Source organism: Corvus kubaryi, unplaced genomic scaffold (genome assembly GCF_017639235.1).
Source record: "Corvus kubaryi isolate FWS band 111438036 unplaced genomic scaffold, C.kubaryi_AGA036_p1.0 37396, whole genome shotgun sequence".
Taxonomy (NCBI): Eukaryota; Metazoa; Chordata; class Aves; order Passeriformes; family Corvidae; genus Corvus; species Corvus kubaryi.
The window spans coordinates 4,813,676-4,835,866 of NW_024581135.1; the positions used below are offsets into that span (position 1 = coordinate 4,813,676).

At 36.1% G+C, this 22,191-nt stretch overlaps 1 protein-coding gene across 1 annotated transcript in view; it reads left to right on the top strand.

The window, feature by feature from the left end:
* The window catches only part of LRP1B (LDL receptor related protein 1B), a 639,031-nt gene that overhangs the window by 580,789 nt on the left and 36,051 nt on the right, over positions 1-22,191 (top strand). Inside the window, exons 71-81 of the mRNA XM_042040771.1 lie at positions 196-318; positions 772-894; positions 1,153-1,290; positions 1,808-1,942; positions 2,924-3,043; positions 4,204-4,445; positions 10,128-10,351; positions 10,612-10,718; positions 12,411-12,527; positions 14,339-14,512; positions 15,020-15,145. Coding sequence (XP_041896705.1) covers positions 196-318; positions 772-894; positions 1,153-1,290; positions 1,808-1,942; positions 2,924-3,043; positions 4,204-4,445; positions 10,128-10,351; positions 10,612-10,718; positions 12,411-12,527; positions 14,339-14,512; positions 15,020-15,145 — 1,629 coding nt within the window. The remainder of the gene's footprint in view (positions 1-195; positions 319-771; positions 895-1,152; positions 1,291-1,807; positions 1,943-2,923; positions 3,044-4,203; positions 4,446-10,127; positions 10,352-10,611; positions 10,719-12,410; positions 12,528-14,338; positions 14,513-15,019; positions 15,146-22,191) is intronic.

Here is a 22,191-nt window from a genome sequence, read left to right on the forward strand (position 1 = left end):
AGGAAGAGGTTTTTGAATGAGTATTCCTCTGCCTCTCCAACCCATTCCTTTGGGATCTGTAAATGTAGTTATGCTACCTGTGCTATTCTCTGCAAATAGTGTGTGATAACTGGCTGTACTAGTTTTATCAAAAACTGACATTCTTTCCTCTTTTTGTTTTCCTGACTTTTTTTTGTCATCTTTTCATCTTCCCAGGGGGAAATATATGTAGAGCTGATGAATTTTTGTGCAACAATTCCCTCTGCAAACTACATTTTTGGGTTTGTGATGGTGAGGATGACTGTGGAGATAACTCTGATGAAGTTGCTGAAATGTGTGGTATGACATTACATTTTTCAGAGTTTTTTATATAATAAAGCAAGAATGACGTGTAAGATACACAAATATATAAAGGCATGTGTGTCTTAAATTTTGTTTGTTTTGCTTTTAGACGACAAGCTTAAAATATGGGATATAGTTTTCTTTTGTTACTGCTTTTCATATAATTTCAGATATTTGATATTTTTGAGACATTATTATTTTCTGTAGGAAACCCACAGAGGGGAAAAAGTTCCTTGTATGATGTAATATTGAGCATCATTACTCTTCCTACTTCCTCTGTTTTAATTCTGCCATATTTACTGGTTCTAAAAAAATGGTATAAATTACCCTTATCACACAAATTCTCTAAATGGAGAGCTTACAGTGCCGACACATATCTGGCTTTGATGATGTGTTATTAAAAAAGTATTAATAGTTGCGTAACAGCTGATTCTTTTCTTTGCTGCACAGTAAAGTTTCCCTGCCCTCCAACGAGGCCATACAGATGTAGAAACAACAGGGTTTGTCTGCGGCCTGAGCAGATTTGCAATGAGGTCGATGACTGTGGGGATAACTCGGATGAAGATCACTGTGGTAGGTGATATTACCTTTCAAGGCATTCAGATCAGAGCAAACACCTTGAAGGCAAACTTTGTTACAGAGATCTGCTTGTCCTTCAGTAAAGCTTAACTGGAGGTTAGTAGGTCAGAATTTGAAACCAAAAGAAAGTAAGCTTGAAATAATTTCCAGTGGCTTAATGCTTTGTGGTCATTCCTATTTGTGTGTGTCTAAAATAATCTGAGAATCTTGAATACTGATTTATTTTTCTCTTATTAATCTGTAATTATGTAGATAAAATCACGTATAAAGCCAGACCGTGTAAGAAAGATGAGTTTGCTTGCAATGACAAGAAATGCATTCCCATGGAGCTGCAGTGTGATTGGTTTGATGACTGTGGAGATGGCTCCGATGAGCAAGACTGCAAAATAAGTGAGTTGGGCTGGCAAGATTTGTTTTCTTGATTGTAGCAGAACAGAAACAATTAACTGAGATACTCATCTGAGCAAAATCTATTGAACAATCTAGAACTCAGTTTAATGTAGTTCATTCTTTTAGTTAGAAATGGATGGAATTCTGTACCACTAGAGCAAGGCAAATCATATAGCAATTCAAGTTGTGGAGGTTTTTTGGAGTAGTTACGAGTTCTTTACAAAATTTAAGTACAAGTTGATTGTATTTTGTATCATATTTGCAGCAAGAAAAATTTTAGTATTAAATTGGTGTGAAACATAGTATCTCAGTTAAATACTGTCATTTCATGAAATGTAATAGATTAAATTATGCAGATGTAGATAAACACTGTGAAGTCATTAATTTGTTAAAAATTTACCTGATACTCTTTAAACAGAAAGATAAATTTGTTATTTGTTGTTGTTACTTTAGGTCTCATTTTTAACACTTTAAACAAATCTATCAGGGATTTTTTAGACATTTTATTTATGTTTAGGTGTCTCTGAATATACATGTGAAGATAATGTGAATCCTTGTGGAGATGATGCATTCTGTAATCAAACAAAATCATCCCTTTTGTGTCAGTGTAAACCTGGATTTCAAAGAAACAGGAGGAACAGACAATGTGAAGGTACAGATATTTTCCATCTTCCCTTGTTGTAAAGTATTACAAATCAACCATGTAGTTAGTTTTCTATGCTAGAGAAGGAGATACAGATCATGGTTTTGTTTGTTTGGGTGTTTTTTTTTTTTTTTCCACAGAGTAAAAGCTGTTTCGTTGCTGTGGGATTAAGAAATCAACAGGATTTACAAGATGTAGATTCATACATTTTACCTGGAGAGGTTATCAAAAATTTAACATTAGTTGTGAATGTCAAAAGGTTCAAGTCAGGCTGTTAAATAATTTAAGGAGTAAATGGATTTTTTAAAGTCTAGTAGATTATTTAACATTGCTGTTGAGGCTGGCATATGAGAGTATTTTGAGATGCTTAAAATAATGAAGATGCATAACACAAAACTGAAATCAAAGTAAACTGAAAGACCTAGTCTTAATAGATACGATGCCATACTGGTGAGCAGGAAAACACAGCTGTTATAATGAAAAGGTTGATGGGAAAGATAAGTTAAATCTGCCTTCCCAAAGAATGGGTTGTGAATTCATTTTCTTACTGGTGAGCAGTAATTGACAGAAGTTCAGGTCACTTCCATGGGACTATCAAAGTGAATATAGCCTTCATTTTTTGGCTCTTAAGAAAAAAGTGTAAAGAGGAGCTTTTCCAATAAGGATAATGATGTAGTTTTGGCTGTAGCAGAGGAAGGTATGTTAGACATAACTGTGGCACATGTTTTCATTTTCAAAGCTGGTTTCAAGTTCTAGAGATGAGAGGTTGACAAATGATAGAGAACTAAAATAAAAAATTATCTGAGATATGTTGATTGCAGTGGAAATAACATCAGTGATTAATGTGAAGGGTTTCCTTTTGTTGTTGCAAGATCCAGTGCTGCTTGTGAGTTGACTTTGTTCATCTCCTTTGTTCCATGATTTTATGAACATGTTAAATAATTGTGTATTAAACTGCAGGTATACAAATTACAATTGTTTTCTTCATAGATATCAATGAGTGCATGGTATTTGGTGCCTGCTCCCAACACTGCCATAATTTAAAGGGCTCTTATAGATGTGCGTGTGAGAAAAATTACAAGGAAAGGAATAACAGTTGCATAGCAAAAGGTAAGGCTGTAAAAATCAAAGTAGACAGTACTGTCATTTGTTATCTACATTGTCCACATTTTTTGGAAGGAAATTTGCCATGGGAAGTCCATATTAATGAGTCATTAGTATTTCACACATAACATGGACTCTCTCAGGGTCTTTCATCATTGCCTGTTACTAAAGAAATCAGATTATGACATGGGAACAAACAGGGTTACTAATTGAAGATAATGGTTTGTTTTTATAGGAACACAGACACAATTCTGAGGGCTTATAATTTAAAAATCGGGGAATCATTATCCTAAATCTGAATTTTTCACAAGCTTCATTTTCATTGTAATACAGTTCATGCTTCCCTCTTTCCTTCATTGATATTTACTTTAACCAAACTCCTCTTTGTTCTTGCATTTATCAGGAGGAAGGGAACAAATGTTTGATATTTCATACTCACAAGGAGTAAATGTGTTGGACAGACATTTTAAGTTGATTCTCTATGGGTAAATGTGATATGAATGGGGGAAAAAATAATTTGAATACATTCTGAAGTATCCAGCAGATTTTAAACTTTCTCAAAACACAATGAATTGATGTCAGAGAGCATTTTCTTATGAATAATATACTTCACATCTGGATCAAAATGGTATCTGGCTATCTGAAATGAGGAGTTGTAAGGCACAACTGCATGGGTCCTGTTGCAGTCAATTTCCAAACTTCACTGCCTTCACTAAAGATAAAACAATTCCACTTCTAATTTCCAGTTGAGAAATTTAAAAACTTTTATTGACAGCTCTGTGTTCCTTTAATATATACATGTAGGACCCTCTAAAGACAGCATGCATATAAAAATATGGGATTCATATGGGCTTAATGCATAATATCCTGTATTTTTTGGATACCACTTAAAAATGTTCAAATTCTTATATTGCATACTCCTTAAAATATAGTCCTGGGTGTCACACTGTGACCTTGAAGAGCACTGAGGTTGATATGTTGATATCAGAGCATCAAAAATTGCATTTATTGCTCAGAGTGTGGGTGTTTTTACAATCTTCAACAGCCAGAAAATTTAACATAAGAAATGATATCAGCTAAACACCAAGAAGCTACTTGAGTTAAACTCACTGATTTTGCATTAGTTGACATTTACCTTATTTTTGTTTCATTGTAATAATCCCTAGGCTCTGAAGATCAAGTTCTCTATGTTGCTAATGACACTGACATCCTGGGTTTTGCATATCCGTTCAACTACAGTGATGCTCATCAGCAAATATCACATATTGAACACAATTCAAGGATAACTGGAATGGATGCATATTTTCAAGGGGATATGATTGTTTGGAGCACTCAGTTTAATCCAGGAGGGATTTTCTACAGAAAACTTCACGACAGAGAGAGAAGGCAGAGTAACAGTGGCTTGATAGTAAGTGATCAAAATCAAAGATTAAATCACACAAATTCCATTCAGTTTGTTTTGCTGTTCTGACTGTAATAGCATGTGCTGATTTAGTAAACTAAAATGTCTGTCTGAGAATGATTTTATTTCACTGATATATATGGTTACTAAAGCCTTTCTGTTCAAGACTGACAGATTTGGTAGAGTCTCCAAGACAACACAATTGCAGGATTTAAAAAACTTTCCTACAGAGAAATAATCACTATATTAGAAGCTTGGAAAGTCTGTATGCCATCAAGATTTTTTTATTTCAAGAGAGGAAAGGGAAGAATGTAATATCTATGTAAGAAGAAAGCCATGAATTTCAAATCCTTGGAAGACAGAAAATGCTGATAGGCTAAACACAAGCTTAATTTCTACAGTGATCATATAGACAATAATATTGGCAAAGTTATGATGTATATTTAAACATTAGAACAATTATTATTTCTGCCTGTATTTGTTGAACTGCATAGTGTCTTATTTTGAATACACATAAATGTAAGTTTGGACTTCACAACAGAAATGTGAATTTTTATAAGCTTCGGTAATTTCAAATGGTCTTTACTTGAAAATAAAATAAATGCAGGTTGTTACTCATTTTACCTAAAATGTTTCTACAAAATTCTCTGGGATGTGATAGTACTGAACTCAAGATAACAATGTGGTCAAGGCTGTAAATTTATATTTTGGGTTTTTTACTCTTTATTGAGTTTGATAGCAGAGTAGAATTTTTAGTTTTTTCTTGCCCAGTAGTAAATCCAGTTAGAAAAAACACCTGTCTGGCTGTTTCATGTTTCCTTAAATTTAGGAGAGGTAGCAGTGATGACCTTCTATCCTGTGACTGCTTTTTTACACCCAGCTGAATAAACAGGAGTAGCAGCAGTAGCCCAATCTTTCATCTATAATTCATACACGTCTGAAGCCACTATTGAGTATCTTCCATCCAAGGATATTTCTTCTCCAAATGAATTACATTCCTGACCTTTGACACCAGCAGGGCAAAAAGCCTCGGGATGGACCCTGAAGATACCTTGATTCTGTTATGGCATCTTTATGAGTGGTTAAAAACCAATATTTCCACCTGCCCAGCAGAAGGGTTTGGATTTTGTTGAGAGAAAGTGAATGTAAAGTAGATCTGAAGTACAAAATAATTCCTAGAATTTCTAGTAGGTCGGCTCTGTCATCTGAGATTTGCAGAAGGATACTCATATTGAAGATATGGAATAATTCTACTGTGGTGTTTTTCTCATTTAAATGTGGTGTGTATTTGTGCTTAAAAAATCCTGATACACAGGATTTTCTCTTAGATCATTATTAGAAAGTAATGAACTTGTAAAGCCTTGTGAAATTAAAGTGTTGTAATAACAGGTGGTGCTGTTGTTTGTTTATTTGCATTCTATTTTGGGGTAATGTGTAGATGTATTCTGCAATAAGAGCAGTCTGCTGACCCACAGCCTCTCTGACAGGTCTTTCTTACAGGTCTGTAAAACTCAGCATGAGCTTCCTTCAGACTTCTTCATAGTCCAGGGGTTGAAATTGTCACAGCTGATGTGTCATTGTCTCCCTGTTTATACTAATAGAGATAAAATAGTCTTAGAACTGTTTTCCTAACGCACTGAAATTTTTTTTGGTTTTCATATCTTTTTCACTGTTATCTGAGAATACTTTTTAGTCACTTCCTTTTCGATTCAAAGATATTGAAAAAATGATGGTTTTCTTTATACCCCATGTTCCCCTGTCTCCTCAGTGCAGGTAGGTCCTTGTGACAACTCTTGATCCAAGCCAGACAAAGCTTTTTTACAAATCTGAATGTGGAAAATGCACACACTGTATTTGAATATATCTTGGACACTTCTCATTTATATTTGTGAAACATTTCCTTCTTATTGTGCTTAACTATTCAGTTATTTTCCCAGTATTATCTCATTAATATTCAAATATTGTTGCCTTATTTGCTGGTGATCATTAGGTTAATTGGGTTTATAGTGTTGCTTTAATATTGTCACCGAAATTTGGTTTTAAAAAGCTTGAGAATTTCTTAATTTTAACCCAAGTTTTTTTTAATGGATAAGTTTTCAAAGGTTACATTATAACTTTTGTATCTAGACTTTGATATGTAAATCAGAACAGTAAACTTGAACAAAGTCACCTGCATTTTCAGGTAATTACATTAATGCAAAAATCCATCTCAACTGAAATTGCTCCGTGGAATTAGCATATCAAGAGCTTTCCTCAGAGAATAGTTTTAAGTAGCTCTCCTATTTTTCACAGAAAAGGGGTTTAAGACTGGTACAAATTCAAGCATTAAAGGAAATAGTAAATATCAACTCTTCAGAGTTTATTGACAGATGCAGAAGAGGATTTCATCCCAATCGAGTTCAGACAGTCAGAGTGAATTGGTGATGACTGGAGCAGCTGTTTGCTGCCTTAATCCTTGGAGAGACACAGGGAAGTTATCTGAGGTGAATCTCAACACAGAGCAACCCCACATTTCAGCGCGAGTGCTTTATTTTATGGACGAGGGCAAAAAGATGAACATGAAAATAATGATACCATCTAAGAGGAAGAAAAGCATAGGTTTTGTGGTGTGTCCAGTGGGAATACTGGCAGCCTGCTCCAGCCCTAGTGTTCTGAGAACTTCACAGGGACCCTTAAGCACTCTTGGGACACATCCACTCGTGTTGTCCTAACACTTGCCCCAGGGTCCAGTGGAATGCAGTGTGTCCTGTGAATGCAAGCTATTTCCAGACCATTTTCCCTAAATAGCATGGGTTTCTGGTTTTCCTTAGAGCTACAGCTCTGTCAGGATGAAGTTTATGTACTTAGGAGACTTTCTGGAATCAGCTGGTTGGGATTTATAAATGATCCTACACTCTGTAATACAAATGGTGGTTTGGTGAACCACTGCACCCATTGGGATGCTCATCTGTCAAGGAAAATGTTGTGTTTCAGTGGGCAAAAGTCTAAAAGTTTTGTTGTTTCTCATTTCTTTTTACTGTTCTATTAATATAACATTAGATAATGTATTATTTTTTAATGAAGATATTTTAAGTAAAATAAAACATTCTTTTACTTTGTTCCATAGCAATTCCATACCCAAATTATCTGCAAAATAAATAAGATAAAATATTGCTTCATATGTGCTTATGATACAAACTAGAGTTGTCATCTACTTTGGGGACTTAAAATTTTTCTGTAATCTACCATTATATGAAAATGGTTGCCAGATCCAAGCTGTTACTGCAGTTTCTTTTTTTGGCTGGTTGGCTGGTTTGGGGGTTGATTTTTTTGTTGGTTTTTTGTTTTTCGGTTTCTTGTTATTAGTTCTTTACCTTGAGAACAGAATTTACAAAAGACAGCAGTTCTGATCAAAGGTCATTGAGCTGATGTGTTCTCTAGCTGTGCAGAGACTTCCAAATTGTAAAAGGCAATTAGGTTTCAAACCCCAATTTTTCTAATATGTTGTTGTACATTATATTTAGCATCAAAGTGGGCTAAAATCACTGTAGAAAACATTAATGTGATTTTCTTCCTGTATTTTCATCCTTATTTTATATGCAGAATTCTTCTTCAAAATTAGCATAATCCAAATAAGGTATTAGGTAAGAGCTCATTTCCAGCAAGTAATTTTACTAGACAGTGTGAGAAGATGCATAAGACCTCAGAACTATCACGTAGCTGAAACTTAATGAACACAACTGGAAATTACACAGCCATAGCGTCAGCTAGTGGGTTTTTTTTTCTCTTTTATAAATCTCTTACACCAGATGGCTCCCTGCCATTTTTTCTCCTTGTCTCCTTCTTCATTTGATCTTTTATATTTCCCCCAGAATTACTGGAATGTCACCTTTCCTGTCTGGTTGAGGAGAAGGGGTCAGTGTTCCTCAGCAACCCCATCCTTGTTTCAGACTCTTAAGGATGTCCCTTTTAGGATGTCTCATCTGTATCTAGAACCAGCTTGTTTGGGAGCCATCTCTCATTCTGCTTGGTAACTCCCATCCTGGTCTTTCCAGGCTCTCAAAAAACAGTCTTCTTGTAAACTGTGGGTTTGAACAGTCAAAAAAAATAAAAAAGGTGAGAGGCTTTTCTGGCCATGACAGCTGCTCTCCTTTTAAAAGAGTATTTGGTTCCAGCATTGTAAGCCAGTGCCATTAATCCTTTCACTATCCAAAGAGATCTCCAGGTATGAGAGGTTTCTACACTCAGGTGCCTGAATATTGCCCAGAATTAAAAGGAGTTTAGATTAAAAATACAATCGGTTTTATATGAAAATACCCTTTTTTTTTTGGTGTCTGGCCCTTTCTGTGAATGTTGCTGAATGAATATAACAAAAACTCTTTGTTATATACAAATGCTACACTTATTGAAAACTAATTTTCTGTTATTTGTGAAAGTATGTGCTGCCACTGTCATCATTGCATACCAAAGAATTATGATACAGTATTTTCTTAAAAAATCAACTGTGACCCTGTTTTTAAAGAAATACTGTTTTGTGGATGCAGTGATTGATTTTGCTGCTTCACTATTCCTCTAAATCGAAAATCAAGGTTCTATATATCTATAAAACATCCCTTCTGTGACATTTTTGCAGAATTAAAAGTTTATGAACAATGAACACTCTAAATTCACCCTCGTGGTCCTATTATTTCACCTAGAGAATGAAATGACCTTTATTTTATGATGAAAATAGTCTACAAATGTCTTGTGGTATTAGGGAACTCTGACACCTGAGGAAAAACAAGTTATTTTAGGATTTTCTTTCCTAGTTTTCAGCTATGTAGCTTAGTAGCATTCCATTGCTTCATTTTTTTAAGGAATACATGTTTTTTGTTCATAATTTAACTTGATGTCATTATAGGTAAATAGGCAAATAATTGTATATGTGTTTAGCTTATGCTGGTCTTGAATTTTTTATGATATGCTGCATTCATGTTAGAGTTGATTAATCCTATTTTACAGGTGCTATTCGTTTCTGCAGGAATGCCAGTAAACTTTAGAGAAACTCATTCATATAGATCTCCTATCTGCAATATCCTTAGGACCATCTCTTAGATCTAGGCCTTAATGATTATGGAAAAACATCATTATGGAGATCCTGCAGTTGATAAATTTAATGTTATAATCATCCAAGCCTCTTTTACATGTGAAGCTGAATATTCAGGAATCCAGAGGGAATTTTCTGCAGTTTTCTAATTGCAGTGATTTTCTTTATCCTTGGCAGCTGTGCCTCAGGATGGGCTCTCCTGCTGTTTTCACTGAGGCCTTTGGGATGGATCACCATACCATGCTTCTGCATGGACTAAAACAGCTGTCTAATCTTAAAACTTCCTTTTCCTTTGGTTTTGAATTACAGTCCATGAAACTTATTTGCTTCAGTATCAATAGTTCAAGTAGTTGATGCCAAAGTGACTTTTCCCTAATGTGGGTAGCCTTAAACCTGAGAAAACAGATTTGAAGCATTGACTTCTTCTGCATTGCATAGAAGTGTCAGCAGATCCCTTACAGCTGGACTCCTGCAGGTGCAGTTTATGCCTTTCCAGTGCAGTGTTTCTGATGTTTCACTGTAAAAAATTACGTGAAAATTACACGAAAAAATTACCCTGTGGCTGTGCAGCTGCTGTGAAAGACCATTTCCACAAACCTGACTGCAACATCTCATCTTTTTAGTGTCCAGAGTTCAAAAGGCCAAGGGGCATTGCTGTGGACTGGGTGGCTGGGAATGTTTACTGGACTGATCACTCCCGAATGCATTGGTTCAGCTACTACACGACTCACTGGACCAGCCTGAGGTACTCCATCAATGTGGGACAGCTGAAGGGACCAAACTGCACCAGGCTCCTCACCAGCATTGCAGGAGAACCATATGCAATTGCTGTAAATCCCAAAAAGGGGTATGTATCCCTCAGCATCGCTCTGGTTTGGTAATTGAGATAAAATTGCAAAATAGAGCAAGGGAAAGAAAATGATGTCTACAAGTGTCTACATTTTTCCAAGTCGTTCATTTAGCTTTCCTGCTCAGTTTACCTAAATGCAAACCAAGATCTCCCATCTCTTCCAGGAAGGTTGAAAGGCTCACAATAATTAAGTGTCAGTGAAGTGTTTTGAGGTTCTGTGTAGGCATTCAGCTTAATTTTGTGTTTAATACTTTCAGGATGATGTACTGGACCGTTATTGGGGACCGGTCTCACATAGAGGAATCATCTATGGATGGTACTCTGAGAAGGATATTGGTTCAAAAGAACCTGCAAAGACCTACAGGTAAGCACCTTATTTTTCCCAAATACTTGGTCCTCACTAACTCAGATTTCAGTTTTTCAGTTAAAAAAAACTCAAACAAACTGACAAAACACCCAAGAAACTTGCATTTTCCTGTATGAACTGCCTGAAAATACTTCAGTAACATCCTTCTGTGCTATTCTTGCTTTACTTCATGGTAGAAAATAGATGTTTATGGAGTCTTTTAATTTTTTTGTCAGATATTTCACACAGGCCCATGTAGAGGGAATGCAAAGAAAGAGTTCAAACCTTTAATATTTCCTCCCAAATAGGACTTTACTAATATTGCTTGAACTGCTCTTAAATTTATTACCATATATGTCTTTCCTATTTTAAATAAGAGAGAGTGAGAGTTGGAGCATTTGGGCTTGACTTTGTAGGATTTACATAGAAATAACTATCACTGGAGTGTTATATGTATAAAACAAATATAAATACTTTTTTTAATCTCTGATACCGTGCAAGATACATTGAGAATGCTAGTTATTCACTAATTTGTATTTAAATATTCTCATTAAAATGCTAAGAATAACTTAAAGCTGGAGAGTGGGGACTGCTTCTAAACCATGCCCCTTACAGGTGCCATGCATCACACAGAGCTGACACATTGTGATTGCCTTTTACCAGAAATTATTCTCTTTAGCCATATCCCTGAATATCAGTGTTTCTTTCAAAGAGGGTTTTTTTTAATGGAGTTTTACATGTAAACATTTTCACTGGTCTGTGAGTCAGATTTTCTCCACTTCCTCTCATCTATCTGTAGCTGATTAATTTATGACCTTAAGAGGAGTATTTTTGCGGTTATGTATAATTTCTTTTGATGTATTTTTTCTGGCTTACCTACTTACATAAGTAGGAAGAAAAATACCTTTTCCCATTCTTATTAAAGATGCACTGCAACTTCAAAAGCTCAGAATGAAATTATTTTATGGTTCCAGTATTTTCTTCAGACTGAAGTTTTTGACGTGACCTAAAATGGATATTAACCATTTAATGTTCCTCTGTGAAGCATGGACTACTCGATTTAACTGTTTAATTATTGCCTAGAGGCTGGGTATTCATAATGCCATCTATCTTTTATTCACTTTTGTTTTCATATATAGATGAATATATATATGTATATGCGTATATATATATATCTGCCAGCATTGCTGTTTCAGTCTTGCAGCTGTAATGTAATTAAAATAATCTGATTTTTAATTCTGTAAGACCGCATGTGAAGTATTGGTGATAAAAATGAGAACACAATTACATATGTGTGGAAACAGGGTACAAAGACTCCATGAATTCTGAATGCCTTGTTTTTGACACAGGATCACACTGGTGCAATTGGCATATTAGATTTTGGTTGGGAGAACAGGTTAGAGGATTTGATTCTATACTTAATTCCCACCTGGTATTTATATCCCTACCTGCTGAGGAGAACGGGTTAGAAAAGGTGCTGACCTTGGGCAGAGTAAGGTAAAGAAAGCAAAAAAACTGTGGTTGCCCCAAGGGGAAGGTTTAAGAGAGAGTTGTTATATTTTATTCTCCTCGGTTTCCAGTCAAGTCTTCTCATTGTCACAGTATTTGGTATCCAGAAGAATATGAATGACATAAAGATGCAGAGTTACATAAAAATGTTAATTTTTTTTCAGGTTTTATGTACCTATTTGAACTTTATCTCCTTTGTAGGTCTCGTAGTTGATCAGTTCAGTCAGCGCTTGTTCTGGGCTGATTTTGAGTTATCTGTTATTGGCAGTGTTCTTTTTGATGGGTCCGATTCAGTTGTGTCTGTGAGCACGAAACAAGGTATGGAGAGCATTGGTATAACATGATTCCTATTTTATTTGATTTGATTTGGCTGAAGTTTACTATTTAGATAAACTATATAAGCAAAAATCAGTGATTATTAAGTAATATTTTGTGGTTTTGTTTGGCAGTGCTTCAAAGATTATCTAAACAGGTGTTCTAGATAAAATAGTTTTAGCTTTAGGATAATCTAAGAAAATTACCTTAGGGGAACAAAGATTCATTGATATGTGCAGATCTCCAAGTTTAGGTATTATTGAATAACACTGTGGTTAATATTTAGGCTTGGTCTCACTTGGGCTTACATCAGAGCTGCCTGCACTGAGTGGGAGTTTTAGGGGTTATAGAACAGTTGGTCTGAATTGGTTCTGGGAAAAATAATGGCCTTGGCTTCAGGTCAGTGAGTAATCACAGACTTCTGCTAACAGAATGGGAATTAAGAAAGTTCCTTTTGATAAAAAGGGAGATTCTGGTTTCATAGAGTTGCACGATGGCTTTTTGACAATTGGTTAAGTAAGAAATTTATGAAATTTGAGTAGAAAAGAGAAGGAATACATTTAAAAAAATATTTAAAAGCAGGCTTTTGGGGAGGATTGCTTAGTGGGCAGCTGGTTCTGGAAAATCATCAGGGTGATATTTTATATCTGGTGCTATTGAGTGTTTTAACACAGAATTCACCAGGGTATTCTGGAATATACTTGGAGAAATCTCCCAGAATCCTAATTGGGCAGGACAAGATTTAAAGAATCTTACTTTGGTTTAAAAGCATTTAATTCCACAATGTATCAATATACATGAAGATAACTGTCTGAAGAGAGATCATCTTGAGTATAGGGATCTGACCACAACCTCCTCTAGCACTGGACCAAAGGAAAACTGGGGGAGTTCAGAAATTGCTTTGCAATGAGACTGAAAACTTCTACCCATTGAATTAAACAGGCATAAAATAATTATTTAGAATTCATAGGTATTTTCATGAAAATGAAATACTGAGTCCCAAGTATTGATAGCATGAAAGAACAGTAGGAAGAAATAAAGGCTGAAAGATGAAATTAAATAAATACAAGGGAAATTCAAAACCATTTTTAGAGTAAGTGGAGAAAATAGCAGGCACAAAGTATCACAAGGAATGATAAATTCTGTTTCTTTATGGCTTCAGGAAGAGATGCATCTCCAGCAAAGAAGTTTTAGTTAGAAGCCATTGCCTTCTTAGAGGGTAAATGTGAAATTCTCCAGCCAGTTGTACACAGGAAATCCAGTTGGTGGCCTAATAGGCCCTCAGAACTCTTAAAAATGAGGAATTGGTAGAGTTAACAACTTCTTTTCGTTAATTTCCTATAATTATGAATTAAAACAAATGCAGTACAAAAACTAGCATTTCAAATGTGTTAGGAAGAAGCTGAAGAAATGTTTTGCCAGAATAGTTTCTTTGATCTGAAGCAAAATAACCTCTTTCTTCTTGTCACATACATCTAGTTAAAGTGTTGTACCTAGAGTACGACAAGTAGAACAAGTCTCTTCTAATCAGTGAGTTGTTACTATGGGATTTCCCTATTTTATATGATCAGCCAGTTTCTGAGGTTCAGTTGTATGCAAAGCTGATAAAAAGCTTGAGATTTCAGTTGTCTGCAGAATGGGAAGAGTTCCTTTGAGGAAGATTGCTTTTTTAAAGGTAGTTTTTGTGGGGACCAAACAAGGTGACTGAAAAATAATGTCCTTAGGTGGTAATCATAGAAATGAATTGAAGTTTTTATTAAAACAAAGTTCGTTGTTATTTATATATGAATATGTATTATCCATTTTTATTCAAGGTTTGCTGCATCCACATAGAATTGACATTTTTGAGGATTACATATATGGAGCAGGCCCTAAAAATGGTGCATTTAGAGTGCACAAATTTGGCAGGAGCCTTGTAGAATATCTAAGTGTGGATGTTGATAAAGCAAAAAGTGCCTTGATTTTTCACCGCTACAAACAAATGGACTGTGAGTAAGCATAATTACTTTAAACTCAATATCACCTCGGGGGGGGAAAAAGTAACCAAGTTGTAGAAATATAAACCAGAGCCTGATTGTACAAACTGAAAATAGATTTAGTCATATTTATTTATATAATTTTGATTTAGGTTATTTGATGTGTTTTCACTCATTTGATAGGACGCTTGAGAAATTTGTACACAAATGCCTTTTGCACCTGCACTGTAAATGAGAGATAAAAACAAATTAGAAGAGAGATGAATAAAAATCCCTCTAGCCAGAAGCAGATGAATTTTTTTACTCCATGTTACACATACATTTTTTGGTAATGATACAGATTCTGTGCTTCTGGGGGTCTTGCGCTGCTGTTTGAGGGAGTGTGTTCACAGAGTTGAGGTTGTTGATATCCTGGAAAGTAGAAAGTATCAGACTTTTCTCAGCTTTAGAACATAGTTCTAAATTCTTTAAATAGAAAAATAAAAAGCAACGTTTCTCATATTTTGTCTTTGTAAACAGTGCCTAATCCATGCTTGGACCTGAGGTGCGAATTCATTTGTTTACTCAACCCTTCTGGTGCAACGTGTGCTTGTCCAGAAGGAAAATCATTGATGAATGGAACATGCATTGATCAGAGCCTCCTAGGTAGGTATTGCAAGCTGCATGAGAACCAGAAAATAAACAGCTGGTCAGTTTTTGTCGTTGCAAAAGGCCAGGCTGGCTGTGAGTCCAGACTTTTGTGATGTTGTTCAATACACACATTACTGAGCTGGAATGGAAAAGAAATGTGAAGAAACAAAATCCCTGATTCAAAAAAAAAATGCCTCCCCTGCTAATATCAAAAAGAAAAATGAGCTTTCAGCTTAACTGACACAAGATGATACTTAAAAGTGAGTGGGTATAAATACTGACCAAAAGAAGTTTGAAAATCTCTGAAGTGTTTTGAATCCCAAATTAAAGATGAGGCATTTAGGAGGAAAAAAACCATTGCAGCAATGCTGAAAAGGCAGTGAGAGCAACACAGCAAATAATGACAACTTTGAAGCAACAGTAAAAGAAAGAAAAAAAAACCTGCAGCATTTTTATCTAAAATTATATCTTCTGGGAACTTCTATAATGACTAATATTGAGACACAGGAAACCAAATTTCATGGGAAAAGTGCCTCTAAGTTCTTGCTGTATTTTAGGGATGGGGAGGGAATCTTTTCCATTGAAGATTATTAAGTACTTTACCTGTCTTCACTCTAATTTAGGCCAAACCTAACATGGTCAGACTGCTGGAATGATTTTTAATCATTGAATTTTTAAATGTTCTAGAAATCACAGAATAACATTTCTTGTGTGCATTATACATATTAGAATGTTTTTCTGATGTTTAATTCCATGCTCAGAAGTGTAAGTGATGGATATTTTGGCAAGATCCTCAGTGCTTAAAGTGCTCAATTTAGCAATTAAATTAATTTACCTGAAATGTCATAATTCCCTGGAGAAAATCTCACCGATCTATACTGCCTAGGCTTTAACTATTGAATTAACAGGACTGTGTTTTAGTGGTTCATGATGTGGTATTAATAAAACTGTCCAACTCTGGACACAAATCAGTCTGAACACCCTCCCTACCCTCCAAGTGTCAGCTCTGTGTCCATCTCAGGTAGATACTTGTCAAAAATTTCTGCTGTTACAGCACGACCTAAAAATTATTTCAAATTACCCATAGTTACTACTTAGGTGTTGAAGAATGGGCAAATAAAAGAAATTTGGTTTTCACTGCTGACTTGTACCAGTTTGAACCCATAATTTCAGTAATGCTCCATTTTTACTAGTAGGCAAGGGATTATGCTGTGGTCATGTTTTCAGGGATGTGTGTTTTTATTAAAGAAAGATCTGAAGAGGTTTTTAAATGACTTGTTATAAATTTTTATGGATAGCCAGAAAATGCCTAGAGAAGCATTTTTAATATATTGATAATTTTCAGTGCTTTCCCACGGCTGCAATATCTGTTACAACTTTTTAAAGGGCTGCTGAATAAGTGTTTCCTAGGTTTTTGTTTACAGTTATATTTCAAGTAATATCTAGTGTGGCTATTTCTTACTTTTTTTTTCTCATGTATGTTATTTTTGTAATCGTAGACTGCAGGTTTTGTAGTATCACAGATTGTAAATTATGAATTGAAACCAACTTCTGTATCAGAGTACTCTCTAATAATGTTTTTGCACTATTTTGATTTTCCTTTTAAAAAGTGTAAGTGGATGTTAAACGTTTGTCTCTTGCTGACACTCCAGCTTCCAAGGACCAGCAGAAATTCCTGGAAAGATCAGAGTTGACCCCAAGATCAGCATCTTGAACAGGTTTATGATTAAAGGCTGACTGACAGTCCACTTGCCATTAATAGGTCATTGATAGCCTGCAAACGAAAGAAAAGTCAATTTATAAATCAGCTTATTTTCCTTTAGGAGGTTATACAGTATGGAATAAAAATTAGGAGCTGCACTTTTCTGATGAAGATCTAGAAAATGTGTCTGAGATATTCCAGACCCCACACATCCACCTTGTCTAAAGCTGTTATTCAGAGCATTTTTGGCACAGTTATGGATGTCAGTAACCCAAAACAGAAACTCCTGCCTTACTTGACTGCATGGGTTTTGAAGGGTGACCTAACAATCCCAAGGGAGGTCATACAGCCTTTTGTTGTTGTTGTTGGTCTGCAATAAAATCCTGATTCAAAGTCAGTCAAAATATTCCTATTGATTTTGGCGGTCTTCTGGTTTCAGGAGGTGTTCTGGTTTTATTGAACTTGTACACAGCTGTTTTGGGTCATGTAAGAAGTCTTTTACTTTCAGAAATTAGCAGCAATTGTGGATACTGAGAACTAGTAGGGTTGAACTGTACTTTTGGAATAATATGTAATTCAAGTTACAATAGAAAACAGTAGTGTATTGAATATTCATAACATTTTTAAATGCCTTTGAGTGGTTTTTGAGTCTTTTTAAATGTAGTAAGGAAACTAGTGATAGATTTCCATGACTTGGCAGAGCCAAAATGGGACAGCCATCTCTAATTCAATTTCTTCTTGGTGTGCCTACCATAAAGGTTGGTGACTGCAAGGTAATCTTAAGTCTTGCTCTGTTCCTTGTGCTGTATCCCAAAAACTGACTCAGATTCTTATTCATTGGATTGTTCTGTTTCTTCCCTTTTTTTTTTTTTTTTAATTCAGAAGAAAATTAGCTGAGTCTTAAAATTCTGCATACTGTTACTCATGGCTTGGTCCGTTGTGTTGATTTTTCTTCATAAATCCTACGTGAGGAATTTTAAATATTGACTCCTCAGTGGCTTTCAGTAGGACGGAAACCAGTTTGCCTCAGACAGCTGTTTCACCAGCACCTCAAGCAGCTGAGGAGAAACAGCTTCGTGGTTTGATTTGGAGTTTTCAAGATGGAATTATTACAACATATGGGTGTGTTGGATCATTCAGAATGTTTTTTGTAACAAAATGAAAGCAAGTTCCAGTTTATCCTTAGATCAGCTTCCATCTCGTTTCTCCCTGGATGATTGTGACTGACAGATCAGAGTTCTTTTGGGGTTTATTTGTTGACTAAAATAGGCTGGACTTGTTCAGTTTAGAAGCTACCCTTTAGTTTTCCAATGGGCAGAGTACCACCTCATTTTCCTAAAAGACACCCCTGGACTTGTATCCATTAGATTTCTTGTATCTAATGGTCTGTAGCACAATGAAGCTAAAAATGTACCTAGAGGATGAAAATGGAGAGCCTTGCACTGGCGGAAGGCATTGTGTCCCACAGCTGAACGAGCAGGAGTAATGAACACTTCCAAGAGTTCCCTCTTCTGGAGCATCACGTTTATCACTTTCCTCTTAAGAGGGGAATATTTCTGCTCTTCTGGTTGAGTGGAAAGCCTGAGGAAAAATTGCAAAGGCTCGGAACTGATGTTGCTTCTGAACAGAGATGAAACGTTTAATTTATCATGTTGCTTCCCCCAGCACATTTCTGTGGGGACTTGCCCACTGCATGCAGAGATTGCAGGCAGAGAACGTGCTTTGGCTGGGGATGGAGAGGTTCATCCCTACGTGGCTTCTTTTTCAACCCCAAAGTCTGCCTCAAGGAGGAACAGCTGCAACGGTTTGGTCCATGCTATCTTCTTGGGGGTGGTCCTGCTTTCAGCTTTCTTAGAGATCGAAAAAACAAGGGTCACACAGAAATCTGCTTCTGGTTTGAAAAAACAAAAAATCTGTTTACCTCATTTCTTCTGTATTTACAAAGGGGTTTTGGTGTTGGGATTGGTGTTTCCCAGTACAGAAGAAAGTGGGTGTCAGTTAGATTTTCTCACTGTGGATCCTTTCCTTACCATTCTCTTCCTTTTAAAATTGTAAAGAAAATGGATTTTTTAAGAGGGGAAAAAAAAAGTGAAGGAAAAAGAGTAGCATCTGTCTTACAGCCTTCAGACAAAATTTGGGGAGAACAACTTGTTCTGATACTTCTCAGCATATGGAAAATTGGCAGGTAGCAAGACTCTCATCTGAGGGAAGATTTATAGAACCTTACCTCAACATTAGAACTCTGCTCTCTGTCTTTATTAGGTGCATTCAGCTCAGTAAAGGATGAGCTACACCTTTGTCCGAGCGAGAGCCAAGAGCAAATATCTTTCTGCCCCATGAGATCAGAATTTCCCACTGTGGGGAGGGAAACTGTTCCTGTCCCAATGAATGTAGGTCCTGAACCTTGTGCTCTATGACATCATCAACACATTTAACTTGTCTAGTCCAGAAATTGGGTGATACTTCAAAAGAGGAGGAAATAGCCAAAAGATGCATTTTCCTCGAGAAAGAGCAGGGTTGTTATAGAAATGCCAATAAAAGATGTGTGTCTTGTGTAAGTGGGGGAGAGGAATGGGATATCAAAAAGTGAACAAGTGAAAGAAAAAAATACCAGTAGAGTTCACAAAGCTTTGATATGCTGTTTTATCAGTGTTTCTTCTTTGTAAGATTTTCCTTTCCAGTAAAAGGAAGGAGTCAAAGATGAAGCTGATAAGCCCAAGTCTATTAATGTTTGTGTCAAAAAGTTTTAGTGGAAAGAAAAACATAAGAGAAATGGCAAACCAAAATTATTTGATTGTATATTAAAGGTGTTAAGATTGAAATGGGCAAATCAAGGCAGAAGAAGACTAAATATCCAGATTAGGAGAGAATATATAAAATTACATCATCTGTAATCCTTTCTTTCATGTTAGAGAGATTCAGTAGCTAGACTAGGGGTAGGATAACAAGTGTAATGATTTACCTCTGTCATTTCAAAAGTGAAAAGAGCAGCTGAGAGGACTTTAAGTCCAAGTTCAGCAAGCTCAGAACAGCACTGAACACTGGAGTTAGAAAATTTTCTGCCTTTGTTTTATTAACAACTTTGTTCCAAGGGTGGGTACTTGGTAGACCTGTTCCCACTTCTTCTTTCCAAGGTACTTATTCAGTAATTCCAATTAATTGTATTCAGCTTTTCATACTAAGTCTTCGGTATTTTTCTCCTGTATTCCTTTTCTTCCTGTCTTCTCCTATGGGACCATTGTGCTTGTGTCTCCCACACAAAGACAGGCATGTCATCCCCTTTTGTACTAAGTTGATGTGATTTGTAATTTGTTTCTTGTATTTACCTCCAGACAACCAAGCAGCAGCATTAAACCCCCTATATTGTTTAGTCTAATAGAATATTTTAATACTCTCTTATCCATTGCATCTTTTGAGCCTCTTTCTTAGTTTATTGAAAGTCCAAAATTTCTGTATTACCATTTCTCTCTTTCACATTAGAGCTGTATTGAAATTCTTGAATTTAAAGTGTTTCATAGAGAGCAAAATCAGTAGTAATCTCCATATTTTTTTCCCAAATTTTATATCTTAATTCTATGGACTTGTTCTAAAAGAGAAATAGAATATGTTTTTAATGCACCATCAGAAAGGTTCATAAAAATGAGTAGTTGTCTGTACTTCAGTGTTATTTATTCTGTTTTTGCCAAGTTCTGCTCCATAAACTCATGACTAATGATAAGTAAAACAGATAAGGTAAGCAAAACAAAAATAGACCTTCTCTCCAATAAGACATGCTACATTATCCATTCAAACAACTTCTGTAATGAGTAACTGAAGAACGGTTCATGGAACATCAAAGGATTTGATGAACCACCCAAATAAATAAAACACTGAAGCATCCTCAAACTCCCAAATACAAAGTAGCTTTCTTACAGCAATTGTATATATCCAGGGTGGACACCAAAAAATTAAGTGCAAGCAGGATTTCATATTTTTGTTGTGAAACTCATGAACTAAGAAGTTGCCAGTCAGTCCACCATGGTAACTTTAAGATTTACTGCCTAGTGGAAGCTTAATTTTGGAAAGGTAAATTACCTGAAAGATTGCAGTTTCCAGAAGTTTTGTTTAAATAGGTTTGATCCCAGCTTATGTGTCTGCACCATCTCAGCACTGCTGTGGAAGGAGGCAGCAGACCCTGCTGAGGCAGGGTGCACACAGGCAGGAGAGAGAGACTTAGGTGCATCCAAAGAAAGGGCTCTGCACAAACACAGTTGTGTTCCTGGGTTTTACAGAGTCTGAGAGAACTGTTTAGGTAGAGGACATCCAGCATTCCTAAATTCTGCACTTGCAACATAATGTATTCCTTTAAATCTCAGAGGAGTTGCTGTGGCTGAGTCACACCAGTCAATGTTAGACCTCAACCAGTAAGGGACAAATGGGAACCTTGTCCCTTATATGACTTTGTTTCATGAATTGACTAAAGCAGATGAATTCAGCAAAACTCCTGCAGCTGGTGGATGTATTACTGAGGAGTTCTCAGTACTTGTGGCATCCCTCTTGTTTAAAGCCATGCAGGGCTCAAATGCTGGATTAGTTAGGAAGCAGTCTGGCTTCACAGGATTGTTTTGCTGTGTGAGAAATGAAAAGTCTCATTGCTGAAGGCATGATTTGAGCTGGAAAGGTGCTTTTCTGCTTCTTTAGGATTACACTTACTTGGATGTTTGAGCGTTGTATGTGTGCTCATCTATAATTAATTTGTTGTTATTATCATTGAGTGATTTTATACTTTGCTGATTGAAATAGAGGTTTACTTTTCAAAGTGTTTCCTAGAGAGACACAACTCTAAGTACTAGAGAGCTTTACATAAAGACTGAATCTGGCCTGATCAGAGTTTTTGTCCCCTCATACCTCAACACTAAGAGGGTGGCTCTGCTGCCATAAGAAGAGCGCAGAGCAGCAGCAGCTTCCTTTCTCAGGGATTTTACAGTCTGAACAGAAAAAAAGGAATAATCAGAAAATATGACTTAGGAGCAATGGGTTTGTATGCAAATATCAATTTTTGAAGAGGATTTTGAAGGCTAAATGATTTCCTTTTAAATATTTTGGACAGGGCTTAGTTAAGAAGGCTGTTAGCAGAGAGAGTGGAAGAGAGATCCAAAAAAGCTAATAAAAAGGGCTGAGGTCACCAGAAAATGACTGTGAAGTTTTCTGAGGTCTCGCAGATGAAACCAACATTCAATTTTCCAATTCTCAAACTAGAAATTATGGTTTCAGACAAATTCATACTATTATTACTGACTTACATCCTAGGGAGGTCAACTTCCCTGTGCCATGCAAGGGCTCCTACCAACTCAACAGCTCCTGGCAGCCTTTCCAGGGC